Genomic DNA, 14,400 nt, shown 5'->3' on the forward strand with positions numbered 1-14,400 from the left:
GGTCCTTTATCTTGGGCTCATTTAGATCTGTACATCACCGAGCCGCCCTTATAACAGGGGTTTCCTAGAACTTGCTCCCATACTGTGGCCCTTGTTGATCTGGTGGCTAATATTTAAATATCACCCAGTCAGCTGGCTGTGGTGGCCCATGCCTTTAATCCCAGGACTCACGAGGACAGAGGCAGGCAGATCACTGCGAGTTCGAGGCCAGCCTGGTCTACAAAATAAGTCCAGGTCAGACAAGGCTGCATGGAGAAACACTGTCTTGAAAAAACAAACAACACCAACAACAAGTTACCAGCCTGTGTATGAACATGTAAGAATAAAACAAGAAACAATGTTTATTGAGAGACAAACAGATGACCCGTTCCTCCCTGGGTACTCAGGATCATTTTAAGACCCAAGTAATCAGAACACCAGGTCAGAGGGAATCAGACCATGAAGTGAGAATGTTCTGTGAAGTAGGTTTGCCTGTGAGATAGTCTCAGTACACGATCACTTTTTAGTCGATTTTTGGCTGAAATATTCTAACTTCCTCCTTTCTTGCATGAGTTTGCAGGAGGCCCTTACTTCTGGATAAATTTAGAAGAGTCAGATTAATCCAAATCTTCGATCTTCACCAGAGAGGCTGTCTTCTCACAAATCCAAGAAATTTCAGCACTACAGCGAGAAATGTAAATATTCCCTCTTTCAAAATAAGCACACCCTCTGGATCCATTGAATTTGGCGTGCTCCTTATCACTAAATCTGAAAGAGAATTAATTTAAAATTAATTAAAACGATTATATACGAGTTTCAATGAGAATTTAGTGCTCTCAGTTACCCTCAGAGGGAATTTATACTGTTGTGAGACTGCAGCATCTACAAACTTCAGAATCTGTCATGCCAGCATCTCTGAGTTCTTTGTTTCAGGTCAGTTAAGATATTTAGCAAGACTTTCTTTAAAGAAGAATATATTTACCTCTGCATTACATCCTAATGCAATCGTGGCACAAAAGTTGAGGAAATAACCAACCATTATCTGATTGGATTTAAGGCCTACTCCATGAGACAGAACCCATGTCTCACATTTTTTTAATTGTCCTGTTTCCCTTCTAAAGCTAGAGAAAAAGAAGGTGTGGAGTTAAATGGGTGGAGAGATGGGGGTGAATCTGGGAGAAGATGAGGCAGGGGAAGCCATGATAAGAATACACTATATAAGATTCAATTAGAATATATAAATTCTGGCTTGGGGGATTATTCCCACCTGTAATATGGAATTTCACTATTGGAATAAAACTGGTGCAGATTAATATTAGGACTGATTATTTTTATATTTTAAAGTCTAGTAAGAAAACTAGAAAAATATAGTCATACTGTGTAAAAATTATTACATTTTAATAGGCAAAAATGTAATTATGTATACTTTCATATGTATTTGAGAAAACAAGATAGATTCAGAGTGGAAATGAGTGACTTATTGGTGTGATCAGGTAATTGAGAAATTGTGTCCAGCTTTTTGCTTCAGCTTTAATGATCGCCTTTAAATGTTGGCCTGAAAATTTATGAATGCTTAGCCTAAATCTGTGTCACAAGCACTCATTTGTTCAAGTGATGCACAATAGGATGCCACATTATTTTATCAATCATAGAAAAGCCTATTAAATATTACTTTTTAAATATATCTTGGTCAGAGAGAACTTATTCAGGACCCAAGGAAAGGGCTGCATAAGCCTGACGTATAGTCTCTCCACATTGGTCATAGAGAGCTGAGCTGTCTGGCAGCTGCATGACCAAGGGCCATCATCCCTATCTCTTCACCACAGCCATGGGCCGTTTCCTCCACATGTTCACAGGAGCCAGTAGATGAGTAAATGACAAGCATTCATATAGAAGAGGCGAAATATACGTTCTACCCCAAGAACTGTGCTGCGTTTACATGGTGACGTGGTCCCACTCCTGAAATGTCTAACAGCCTTCCTCTCCTGGAATCAACTGTGAACACTGCCCCACCCCCTCCAGATTATTTTGCTTTTAAAAAGAGTAATTGTCCTTTTTGTCTTCACTGTCTTGAGTGAGCCTTCTGCCATCATTTCTAGTGTGAAAGTAGATTAACTAAGTACAGCAGCAACTGTGTTAAGAGCCTGGGAGGTACGTATTTGAACAGGGAAGTGTAGGCATAAGGTTATTGTGTAATTCAAATGCTGATTTCTGTACTCCGCTGCCCCTCATATCTGGTTTGGTGCCTCACATTTGACCATGTCCCCTGGAGGGGGAGACCTGGTGGCACTCAGAGGAAGGACAGCAGGTTGCCAAGAAGATACTTGATACCCTATGAGCATATACAGGGGGAGGTAATCCCCCTCAGGAACAGTCATAGGGGAAGGGAATAAGGGAAAAAGGGGAGGGAGGAAAGAATGGGAGGACACAAGGGATGGGATAACCATTGAGATGTAACATGAATAAATTAATAATAATAAAAAAAGAATCTCCTGTCTCAATGTTGTGTAAATACTGTTCTCCAAATGTCCCCTGGTATGCCACTAAAGCAGCTTACAGCCTGTCACTGAACAGAGGAAAGAATATGGTTAGACTTCCTGCCAGCCAGAAGAGGGGGAGTTAAAGGAGGAAGTAGGGGATTCAGCCTTGGGCAGAGGTCCAGGAGAGATCAGGAGAGAGGAGCTGGAGCAGTAAAGCTGTAAAGTTCAAGTATTTCTCAGATTTATACTGCAGGGAAGCCAAACTAGTTTAGAGGGTTAAGAATAGAGTAATAGCCAGGCGGTGGTGGCGCACGCCTTTAATCCCAGCACTCGGGAGGCAGAGGCAGGCAGATCACTGTGAATTCGAGGCCAGCCTGGTCTACAAAGTGAGTCCAGGACAGCCAAGGCTACACAGAGAGACCCTGTCTCAAAAAAAAACCAAAATAATAATAATAATAATAATAATAATAATAATAATAATAATAATAATAATAATAGAGTAAAACTTCTCAGTATTGTGTTGTGAACCTTAATAAACAAATAATAGAGTCTCAATTATTCCCATAGTTTGTCCTCTGACCTCCACATGTGTGTGCCTGGTACCATACAACTCCAACCTCCCCAAAATAAATAATAAACAAATACAAAAATATTTTGTGAACATGAAAGTTAAAACAGAACAAATTTTGTTTTTTTAGAAAATAAGGACTTACGCCATGGTACCTTCTTGTAGATGAAACAAACACTGGTTTTCAGCTCCCACCCATACCATCCTTTCACTGCCTTCCTCTCTGAGCCCAGCCTGACTCCACATGGTACCTGGGCCATGGCTTCCTGTGAGTCTGGACTTCTTTCTTAAGGAGTCTTTTGAAAAGTACACAAGATAGGAAGGATAAAGAAAGACTTTGAAAGACACATTTTCATTTTGATTTCTACTTTTGTTACAACTTTAAGTAATTTCAAAGCTTTGATTTGTTGTGGGGTCCTTTTAGCACTGTCATCAAGACTCTGCTGCAGTAGATTTTGCTTAGGACACTTGCCATGTAATATAATTGGTAGTTCTGAATCTTGAAACTAACTTACTTTCTGTGAGAAAATGACCAAAACTTACATAATATGAGTAAATATGGTTGAATGTGTGTTCTCATGGAAAACACCTCACTTGGTGGTTGTAAAGACTAGAAAACAAAGCATCTGAGTGGATGAATAGGTGACTTAAAGTGTCCAGTCTTTATTTGCCCCTATTTGAACTGGACAATATTAGGCAAGTCACTGAATCTCTCTGTGATAACATTTTTATTATGTAATGGGGCTATAAAAGCTTATATTTACAAAGTAATTTGAACATACTATTATATGTACATGGTTAATAAGGAAAACAGCCAAGAGGCACATGAAGCTCAGTACAGTAGCAGTAGCCACACAACATCCACAGGAAACAACAGAAGAGTGATTCTCTGATTGGACTCTACTGTGGCCAGACTTTGGAAACTCCTTCCTACTCGGCAAGGACCTATGGTAAATTTTGATGGCTTTTGTGATTATTACTTACATTGCATGTGCTACAAGCTCTCCTTGATTTAGTTATGCTGTTTATACTCATAACAATATTTTATTTCAATTTGTCGCTCATGAGAAAGGCTGGAACCATGCAGGCTGAACGTCCTGGAGATGATTCTATTTTTCTCAACACTTTTTCCAGTGGTAAAACTCTCATTTCCTCTCTCTGTCTCTATGGCTCCTCCAGATATGATCGTTAATCCTTGGTATTTGGGGGCACATAATCGTGTCCCTAGAGAAACAGTTTCAGTTACACTGAGTAAGGCTGTGGTGGTTGTAACAACAATGGGCCCTGCTTGCTAACTGTTTTGAGGAAGCTGTTTCCGATCAACACAGACTGGAAAATGGGGAAGCTATGTCTGATCCAACAGAAACTTAGAAAATGTGGAAGTTATGTCTGATCAACGGAGACTTAAAAAATGGGGAAGATGTGCCTGATCGATAGAGACTTAAAAATTGGTTCTTGGAAAAATGGGATCAGAAATTGATTGGTGCATATCAGGAAAAGTGGCTTAGTACAATGGGTATGTCTCTGTCTACACTTAGGAAGTACTGTGACAGAGGGATGCTATTTCATGGATGGACTTATACCCACAAATGGTTAACCTGTGTCTCACCTTGTATGATTATGCAACCACATGTGCAGTAAGCTGGGTATGTGCTCATGTCCACAGAGCATGCCTGGCTAGATATTTATTTTCAGATTTCCAGAAATTGTGCTTTATGATACAAAATATGGTTGAGGGGGATTGACTGAGCTGGAGAGGGGAAGAAGGAAGGGAAACCATTGGGAGCTTTTTGTAATGAGGGGGCTTATGTAGTGCTGATGTTATGATTTTTTTTAACTAGAGTAACTAATGATGTCACTGCTCAAGAGAGCAGGATTCTCTGTATAAATAAAGATGGCATAAGCTAGTCAAGGACCACTTGCTTGAAAGTCAACAGGTGTCTTCACTTTGCACCAGTGCTCCCTCCCTGTCTCAGGATCTGAACCTTGCAGCCGGAGCTGGTCTCCAACAGTGCTTTGCTTCAAGTTTGACAACTGCACGGAATTATTTACCAGCCTCAATGTGTTCCCTACCAAAGCTCTCTCTTTTTAAACAGTGTACTTCTTTTTCATATCTAGGTTTACAATGTTTTTAATTTTATCTCAAATTTCTCAGAGTTCTATGGAAACTTTGATCTTTCCATCACAACAGTTAGATACTTACAGGGCTGGAGAAAGAAACGAACCATCCTCCCACAGCCAGCTTTTGCTAGTTGAGTCCCAGGACAATCCCAGCCAAAAGAAAGAAAATGTGAGTGTTTGCTGTAACTGAAGAAAATCCTAGGGGAGAGAGAAAGCAGAACACATGAGAGGCCCACCTACCTGCCAGTTTGCAGAGGTAAAATTAAATCATTAATTCATTTGATGGTTGGGGATATAACCCAGTGGTAGATTACTTTCTTAGCATATGCTGGGTCTTGGTTTCACGCTCAACTCCTTAATTTATTTATTGGTTCTCATTCAAAACCCACTATCTATTCCCTATCATGAAACAGAAACATTGCACATTTGTTTTTCATTGTGTGGGTAATTTCTATATCTGGAGGAGAAGAGTCAACCATACCCTTTCTTCAATGCTGTCAATCTTCACCAGAGTGGCATTTTTGTCTGTACAGTCTTTTCTGCTGTCCCACCAGGATTTCTCTTTGTTGATTGTGAAATAATAGCAACTGTTTCCATGCCATTGCCATGTCTTGGGACAAGGATTGCATTTATGTTCTGCAAAGGAAATTATACTCAAACGTACAAAGTCTGAGGGGTGACTGGAGAAGCTTTGGAAGTTAAGTCGTGCAGACAGACAACAGATCTGAGCATAAGCACCCTGAAACACATTGTGCCAGGACCCTCTGGAAGCAGAGTAACCCCAGTTGGGGTTGGACAGTGGGGATTTTCTTTGCAGGTCCAGCCTTTTAATACTTTTTGATAGCCAGACCACCAAGAAGTAGCTGATAAAATGAGAGGCTAAAGTATTCAAACACATAGCATTTGGAAATGATTACAAAACTCTCCTGTGAGTTCCAAGATATTAAGGAAACACTTGTAATTCCTTGTTCTTTGTATGCTTCGGGTGACATGGCCAAGGGATCGCTGAAGGACATAACTCCTAGGTGCCGTATTGCATGTAGGGACTTTGATCAGGGTGACAGCTTTGATCTGGCCCCTTTTGCACACCTAAATCAAATTACCGGAAGTGTGGGTGAGGAATTCCTTGCAGAGCTTGTTAGCCATCTGGCCCTGCCTCTCCAGGAGCGCAGAGATCTGGGACTGGAGAGCTTTCTCTGTGCAGCCCTCCCTGGAGCTGTTCACTGGGTCAGACAGAATCTCTTGCTGTGGGTGGCTGATCTTCTGAAGTTGACTCAACTTCCCTGAATCTGAGTGAGTATCATTAGACATCTGCAAAACTGCAAGGCAACGAGACAAGGCACGTGACCAGCCACTCTCACAAGGCTGCCAGGCTGACTCAAGAGTGTGGCCCTCTGCACCAGGAATTCTCACTCTCCCTCCCTCCTCCAGTCGTTCCTCCTTCTTTTCCTACTTTCTCATTCCTCTTCTCTCTCCTCCCTCCTTTCTTCCCTTTATCTCTTACTTTTCTTTTTCTTTCCTCTGTCTTTCTTTCTTCATCATTTTACTCCTTTTTCCTTCTACCCTCTCTCTTTTTTTCCACCCTCGCCCTCTCTCCCTCCCTTTTAGAGAGAATGAAGTCCTGCTTATACTCCAGCCCCCATTCTCTCTCTCTCTCTCTCTCTCTCTCTCTCTCTCTCTCTCTCTCTCTCTCTCTCTCTCTCTCTCTCTCTCATCCTTGACAGAGTTTTGCCAATAATCTCAGACTGGTGTTGGACCATTGTAACCATTACTATTTCTGGATCTGTTCATCTATTTTAAAAATCTTTATTTTTATTAAATCCTTCCACTGACTCATCGGCACACTGCATGTAACAACTACTACAGCAAAAACATTGTACCTTAAAAAAATTACAATGTATTGCATGATGAGTCCACATCCCTTCACTTTAATTTGTATTGAGGTGTGCATCTTTTAGAAGATAAGCCACTTATTCTCCTAACACATCTAACAAATAACCGTCAGCTCAACAGGAATATCAGACTTATTTCCAAAAGAAGAATAAAAATCATTTGTGTGTGTTTAAATGGCCAATCCACAGCCATCAATGATTTCTATCATACAAGGAAATGAATGTATAGAGCACATGAGACGTTAGTGCCTGTGATGATTGATCTGCATCATTAGTGTGACAGGGTTTAGAATCACCAGCAGACAAACCCCTGGATGTTCCTATGTGGAGATTCCAAGAGAGGCTTCACTGAAATATGAAGACCCATTCTGAGTGTGGGCAGCACCGGGGACCTAGCCTGGCTATCAAGGAGGAATCAAGCAGAAAATGGCATTCACCTCCAGTGAGCAATTGCCGTATATTCCAGTTTTCATTATGTCCTACCATGAGGGACTATACTCCTTCTTAATTAAACCATGGTACCAAAAACAAAAAAAACAAAAAAAACAAAAAAACCCTTCCTTCTTTAATCTGCTTTGCTATTGTTGTTCGTCACATCAACAAGAAACAGTAACTCATAAAGCCTTTTCCAATAACTGTTTTTGACTACACGTCTCCTGAGAGTGAGTGGCGATCAAATCAATACTCTTTATTCTGCATACTTAACAGCATACACATCCCCAGATGGCTTTCCACTACAGTAAATCCAGAATGCCCCACCCAGTACACCTGCACCGTGAATGAGGAGAATAGTCTCGCTGAGTCTCCTAAAGGATGGCTTCCACTGTAAGGCACCGATCGCTCCGTTCTGTCACGTGGGACCTAACTCCCACCCCTTCTCTTCCTTATCTACGATATTCTCCCCACTGACGCAAGTCAGCTTGTTGCTGCCACTCAGATACTCTCTCTGCCCCCAGAAGGTCATGGGTGAGCAGAGAGAGATAGCCTTCTGCTAAGTTTCAAGGTAAATGAAGTGTCACGCCCTTCTGCAAATACATCTCCTCCTTGGCCTCATGTTTTTCATTAAGAATAACAAATATGTGTGTCTGGTTAGAAAAGAGCTTGTCCATTTCAACCAATAACTAAGGAAAGAAAAGTCCTCTCAATGTGAAATAGCTCCTTAAAAGACAAAAATGACTGTGGGGCAGAATTCCTACAGCAGTGAAATAGGACCATTGTTGGTTTGCTTTGAAGGTGTGATGGAGAATAGATCTGGGGTAGCAGAAGTGACTTGATTATCCTGCATGCTCGTACCTACCTTTCTGAATTTCCATACTAACTTCTAATCCATTTTTTTGTTTAATGCAAATGTACTTACACATCATCCCCAAGGTAACCAGTCCCATCACCAGCATCAGGCAGAGGGTTATCAGGCTCAAGGCAGCTCCTCGCCAAATGGAGGATTGAGCTGGGTGTCCTGGGGACCAACAGGGGAACCACAGCATCCTGTTACTTGGGGAGTTGTTTCACCCATCCAGGAACTTTCTAGATATTAGATTTTCCCGTGCTTTCTTAGCATGACTGTTTAGAAAATTCCTTATATGAAGCACGGCCAGGTCCCTCCTTCCCTTCAGCTCTCCATTTCCCCACCTTCCTTTTAAGAGTGAATCACTCTTAATTTGCTTTTTGTTTGTTGGTTTTACATTAGTCCTTATCTTTCTTCTTGCAGACCACTGATTTCATGCATGAGGTGTGCTGACAACTCAGGAGAAACCCTGAGTTTTAAGACACAAATCTCCAAAGGGAGATCCCTCTACCTTACTTACAAAGGTGGATTATACTTTTAAAAGCAATGTTATCCTGGTAAAAGAATCTTATGTCATTATTTACCTGTTTTCTGTTATAAGTCGTACATTTATACTGGATGAGTACAGTAGCACTTGTAGGTTGTGACTACACAACCCCTTTCCTCAAAGGTTAGGTTAGAATGAGAACTACAAGGCAGAACATGATAGATATGCACAATCATCTCACCCTTAGTAAACACTGCAAACTCTATGCTTAATATTGTGTTGTGTATCTTCCTCCAACACACACACACACACACACACACACACACACACACACACACACACACACACACCAAAGCAAATCCAGAGAGAAGAAGAAAGCAATTTATATGATTCAGGATAACAACTCCTACTGTAATGGAACCTTGAAGTGAAGGAGAGTCTTATACATTGAACTGATGCCTGGCCTTAGACAGTTGACATTTCTGCCAGGTGTGCATAAAGGAATGAGCTGATGTTGGAAGGCTGGCTCCACTACACACTTGTATATATGTAGACACACTACCTAGCTCCTTCGAGGCTCAGTATTTCCATTTACATAACTACAAAAGTAGTGATTTAGTTTGTTTTCTTACAACTACACTTCAACAAAGATATGCATACACAGAATTTATTATTGATAAATACTCTGAATTATACTTAGGGTCTCAACGATGTTAAGTTAAAAACAGCATAGGAGAAAAAGCTATATCATGCTCATTTCTGAATTAACTATACTCCACTCCTTCCCTTCAGTTAGTTATGCCACACACCAGCAAACCTTCCTCTACATAGCTCAAAACCCTGTTTGGCTTCTAGAAGAACAACTCTCGAGCGCTGCTAACAGGCAAAGAGATTTCACTCCCAGACATGATCCCTGATATATCCATTAGATTTTTTTCCTATAGTGGAGAGTTACATGATTCTTGAAAGCCCCATATATTCTCTTCAGGAGGCTTACTCTGCTCACCTGTCACAGGACTGTTTGTCTCTAACTTGGGGGTTACGTTGCACATCCTTCTTCCCTTTCAGTGTCAAAGCCTGCATCTTGAAGCACTTAGCCCCTGTCGTTTCCAAGGTTACAACATGCTTTCTCTGAGCTCTTACCGTCTTTTCCTAGGTTATTTCCATCCTCCCTGCTTCTCATTCTGGCAGAATCCTGAAGCATAAGCGTTGCATAGGTCACTTCATCAGACATCGTAGGAGAAAGTGATTCTATAAATTAATGTTGCAATATCTTCAGGCCCAGTTCAGGCAGTTTCTTCTCAAGGCCAGATGCTTTTGCCCAGACAGATAACTGACACAAGACACTCCCTACTGTGTCCTTTGTAAGGACACAATGAAAGTCAATTTCCCTGTAGTGAAAGTGAAAAAATAAAACAGAAACTCCTTGGGAATTAGAATGTTGCCAGCTTCCAGCTGTACTGCATTGCTGTAAAGCCAAGAGGATATGTTTGGAGGCAAGCAGGAGTTAAGACTTCATATTGGAATTCCCATGATCCTTGGGGAACTCTGAGTGTTTGAAGAATGAATAAACAATCCATTTTTCTTCTCTGCATGTGTGTAAGGTTAGTTAATCCTATATTGGATTTAGTCTGTCCTCAGTCATACTGATACCAAGCAGAGTCAAGCTAGGAAGAGCTGTGCCACGTATGGCTGGATAGTACAGTAAGAAGTGTGTGTGTGTGTGTGTGTGTGTGTGTGTGTGTGTGTGTGTGTGTGTGTGATGAAGAGAGACACACATAGACAGATAAAGACAGACAACTGCCAGTAAGGTGGTGTTGAAGCATGGAAAGAAGTTGCAGGATGCTTAAATTGGGTATGGGAAGGAGTCGCCTCCCTGTTGCTGAAGTTGAGTAAAACTGCAGCACAAACTGTTCAAATAGTGCTTTGGTTTATTAAGGGCCAAGAGCCACCCTGTTAAGGGAGCTCACTAGGCATGTGGGCTGTCTAGGAGGTGATCTATTATTCACATGGTCTGTACCATAATGCCCCCCAAGAACTGCTTCTGGCTTCTGGCATGTTTTCAGGAGCCATTGATTTGGGGAAGGTCAGTAGGCATAAGAGATCTCTGGAGGTATTCCAGTATTTGCAAGGTCTGTATTGTGATGTACCCCGGAATTGCTTCCAACCTCTGACTACCCTGTATCTTTCTAAAATCTGGAATTAGAGCTGGGCATGCTGGTACACGCCTTTAATCCCAGCACCCAGGGAAGCAGAGGCAGGTGGATCATTGTGAGTTCAAGGCCAGCTTAGTCTCCAAAGCAAGTCCAGGACAGCCAAGATTACACAGAGAAACCCTGTCTCAAAAAACCAAAAAGAAAAAAATATCTGGCATTGATGTGAAGTGTTACTTTCTGTGTATTGACCAGCTCTGATTAAGCAAACTTCCTATAGGATCTTGTTGAAGATTTACTGTTTGTTATTCAGATGAATTAATCCCTGATTATGGAATTCCTGATTTGATTCAAATAGTTTTAAAAGTTAAGGTTAGTTTATGGCTGCAATAAATACCATTGTGGACCTCCAGATTCCTCACTTGGGATAGCCTTGTGGCAGATTTGTGGCTTCAAATAAGCCTTCACTCTAGATGGCACCAGGAATCCTGGTATTTCACCATAAATATAGGCAAGTTGGTTTAAACTTCACACGAACCCAAGGTAGAATGAAGCTACCTAGAGATGTCTGAATTTATTCTGTTTCTTAGAATGAAAGACAGATAAAATTATAGTCCTGAGCTCATTATGAGCTAAGAGCTGGATAATGTATAGTTAGGTCAGCCCTAACTGATTCTTGTAACTTTTAGGCCTTGTCACTCTGAACTCACTGTGAACTTATGTAATGGATACCTAGATAAGAAATGTTTAGATTTAAAACATATAACCTGTTGTATTTTAGAATTCATCTGTTTTTGTGATTAATTGCCTTTTTTCAACTATAAGATAATACCCTTTTCTCAGAAGTATAAGTATGGTCTTCTACAATAAACACTGTTGAAATTGGGAAGCTTAACTTCAGTTGAAGTTAAGATGCCTGACTTCATCCAACCTTTTCTCTTGAATGTTTGTGTTGAGATTGAGAAACCTGACTTCAATTGAAGTCAAGATGCTTAATTTCATCCACTTTTTGTCTTGAATGTGTGTGTGTGTGTGTGTGTGTGTGTGTGTGTGTGTGTGTGTGTTGGTTTATTTTCTATCTCTCTCTTTTATTTCTTATTTCCCTGTGGATTCACACATAAGTTAGCAGGCTCAGGGCTTTACCATCAGCCTTTTAGGATTATCCGGCCTAAGTTTACACTAGCTTACTGGAGATCTCCACAAAGAGGCCTATCTACAGCCTCCTTTTATGACCCGTGCAGTGTCTGGCCATAGCCACTTTTACAGCCTTAGCCATCGGAAAATTGTGGTCAATTTAAGTTCTCCTCTGCTGCAGTATAGCCAGTCCCTAGAGAAGAAATCTTGGGCTTCCTTTCCTCTTTTTTCGTTCAATCCTGATCAGTTGCCTGAGCCATTGGCTCTGACAACCCAAGAGATGAAGTGAACTGGAAGGGCATCTGCATCCAGCCCCAGAGACCCCACCCTGGACCTCTGCAGAGCCTCAGCTGGGCATTAACAATTAAGAGTGATGAAAAGCACGCCAAATGAGGCACAGACATGCTGACACTTCTATTTTTTTTCTTTAGCTTGAGGGTAGCTCACAGTTATTATCCTGCAGGACAATCAATTTTCTTACAAATAAATAAATAAATAAATAAATAAATAAATAAAATAAAAATTTAAAAAACCACACTATCTTGTAGGCATGAAAAATCAAAGGATAAAGTCTGGCATGTCCACAGCCATAAACAGGGCAGAAATAGTCAGGAGTCTATGTGTATCCTGGCTACAAGGATGTCCATATGGTGAGGACCCAAAGCCTCTTTGAGCTACCACTCATTTATATTTCTTTTTACAAAGCTTGATAACATAACTTATCTACTTTCTCTAGCTTAGACATATAATGTCTGGATTTTATTTCCAACAAAACTGAAGTAAGGCCACTGTACAATGACTTAAGTTGCAGCACTAAATACTTTGATGATAGAGCACAGAAAATAGTCAAGAATAGTGGGTGGCATTTTGGCAATTGTGTGGAATTAAAACAAAAACCTATCTCGTGTATGTGCCCAAATGTGCGGGCACAGACAGACAGACAGACACACACACACATACACACAGTCATTTATTTACAGCAACCATCATTTTGTCTGCTTTCTCTTTCTATAATAAAATAGTATGACTAAAAGGAAGTTGGAGAGGAAACTGTTGCTTCAAGTTCAAGCTCAGGGTCCATAATGAAGGGAAGTTGGTACAGAAACTCAAGTTAGAAACTAAAATTGGGAACCGAAGACGAACTCATGGAGGAGTGTGGCTTACTTACTTTCACCTCATGACTTGCTTAGCCTGCTCTCTTATACACCTCAGGACCAGCATCCTAAGGGTGGCACTTCCCACAGGGTCCTGGGCAACCCTACATCAATCACTAACCAAGGAAATGCCTCATAGATTTCCCTACAGGCAACTGATGGAGGGATTAGCTCAGTTGAGGTTCCCTCTTCTGGGACAAACTAACCACATTAACCATAGAACTCACAGAGGCTTAAAGGCAGTGTCTATTACTAACTCTCTCATACTTTAAAATATAAAACTTACTATACCATATAAGGAAGTAAATTGTTATTAGAAATTTGTGGTAGGTCGAATATCCCAAAGGATGTCTTTCTGAATGTGACAATTTATAAGAAAAATGTAAGAAATTATATTGTATTACCTGAATGTACTTAACGAAATCACAAATCTTTAAACATCTCAAATATTGAAGAAATTTTATTAGATTATCAGTGAGTTTTATGACAGTATTAAATAAGTTATTGACTGACAAAAGAAAAAGGCCATCAGAACACAAAGAACATGTGCTAGAAGGGATGTATAGAAGCAGATTCTCCTCAGAGATGTACAAAAGGAGTACACTCCCATCAATAGCCTTGATTTTTACCAGCAAGACCCAAGTCAGACTTTTGTCTACAGAACTGTAATACATTTGTGCTGGTAATCTGCTAAGCGGGAGGTCATTTGTCAGCAGTAGAAAGTTAATACAGAACCTGTCTTAATCACTGTTCTGTTGCTGTAAAGAGACACCATGTCCATGGCAACCCTTCTAGAAGGAACCGTTTGGTTGTGGCTTGCTTTCAGTTTTAGAGGTTTATGGGATTCGTTGCTTGTTGAGAATAAACACTGCGTCTTAACTTTGCTTAGACATGTGTCAGGACTGATGCTAGTAACCATTTTCTTATTCACAGTGACAACTTCCTTGTTCCTCATCATCATCACCCAGACAAGCAACGTTCCTTTAACCCCCTCTCTCTGTACCTCTCTTGCATAATAACGGCCAAATGTAACCACAGTAACTGCTGACTGTAAAATCATAATTTTTCAAATGCTTCTATTAGTTAGTGCTCTATTTGCTAAGAAAATTATTCACTACTTCTATTTCTTAATTAACGTATTAATTAC

General features: G+C 40.7%; 1 protein-coding gene across 1 annotated transcript; it reads right to left on the reverse strand.

The window, feature by feature from the left end:
• Positions 1-524: 524 nt before the first annotated feature.
• Clec12b (C-type lectin domain family 12 member B) lies at positions 525-10,449 on the reverse strand. The gene is made up of 6 exons (XM_051154607.1): positions 9,956-10,449; positions 8,398-8,496; positions 6,252-6,467; positions 5,630-5,784; positions 5,231-5,346; positions 525-747 (listed from the first exon to the last, which is right to left on the reverse strand). Exons 1-6 carry the CDS (start codon positions 10,044-10,046, stop codon positions 597-599), a joined length of 828 nt encoding a protein of 275 aa, XP_051010564.1. The 5' UTR covers positions 10,047-10,449; the 3' UTR covers positions 525-596.
• Between the last annotated feature and the right edge of the window lie 3,951 nt (positions 10,450-14,400).

This window comes from Acomys russatus, chromosome 13, assembly GCF_903995435.1.
Source record: "Acomys russatus chromosome 13, mAcoRus1.1, whole genome shotgun sequence".
NCBI lineage: Eukaryota > Metazoa > Chordata > Mammalia > Rodentia > Muridae > Acomys > Acomys russatus.

What these genes read in the sequence shown, in the direction of transcription:
- Clec12b (XM_051154607.1), bottom strand. Translation starts at nt 10,046, where the DNA reads ATGTCTGATGAAGTGACCTATGCAACGCTTATGCTTCAGGATTCTGCC. An exon ending in AAATAACCTAGGAAAAGACG is followed by an intron (nt 8,497 to 9,955) that starts GTAAGAGCTCAG and finishes GTTGGTCCCCAG; the next exon opens with GACACCCAGCTCAATCCTCC. An exon ending in ATTCCTCACCCACACTTCCG is followed by an intron (nt 5,785 to 6,251) that starts GTAATTTGATTT and finishes TTTCCTTTGCAG; the next exon opens with AACATAAATGCAATCCTTGT.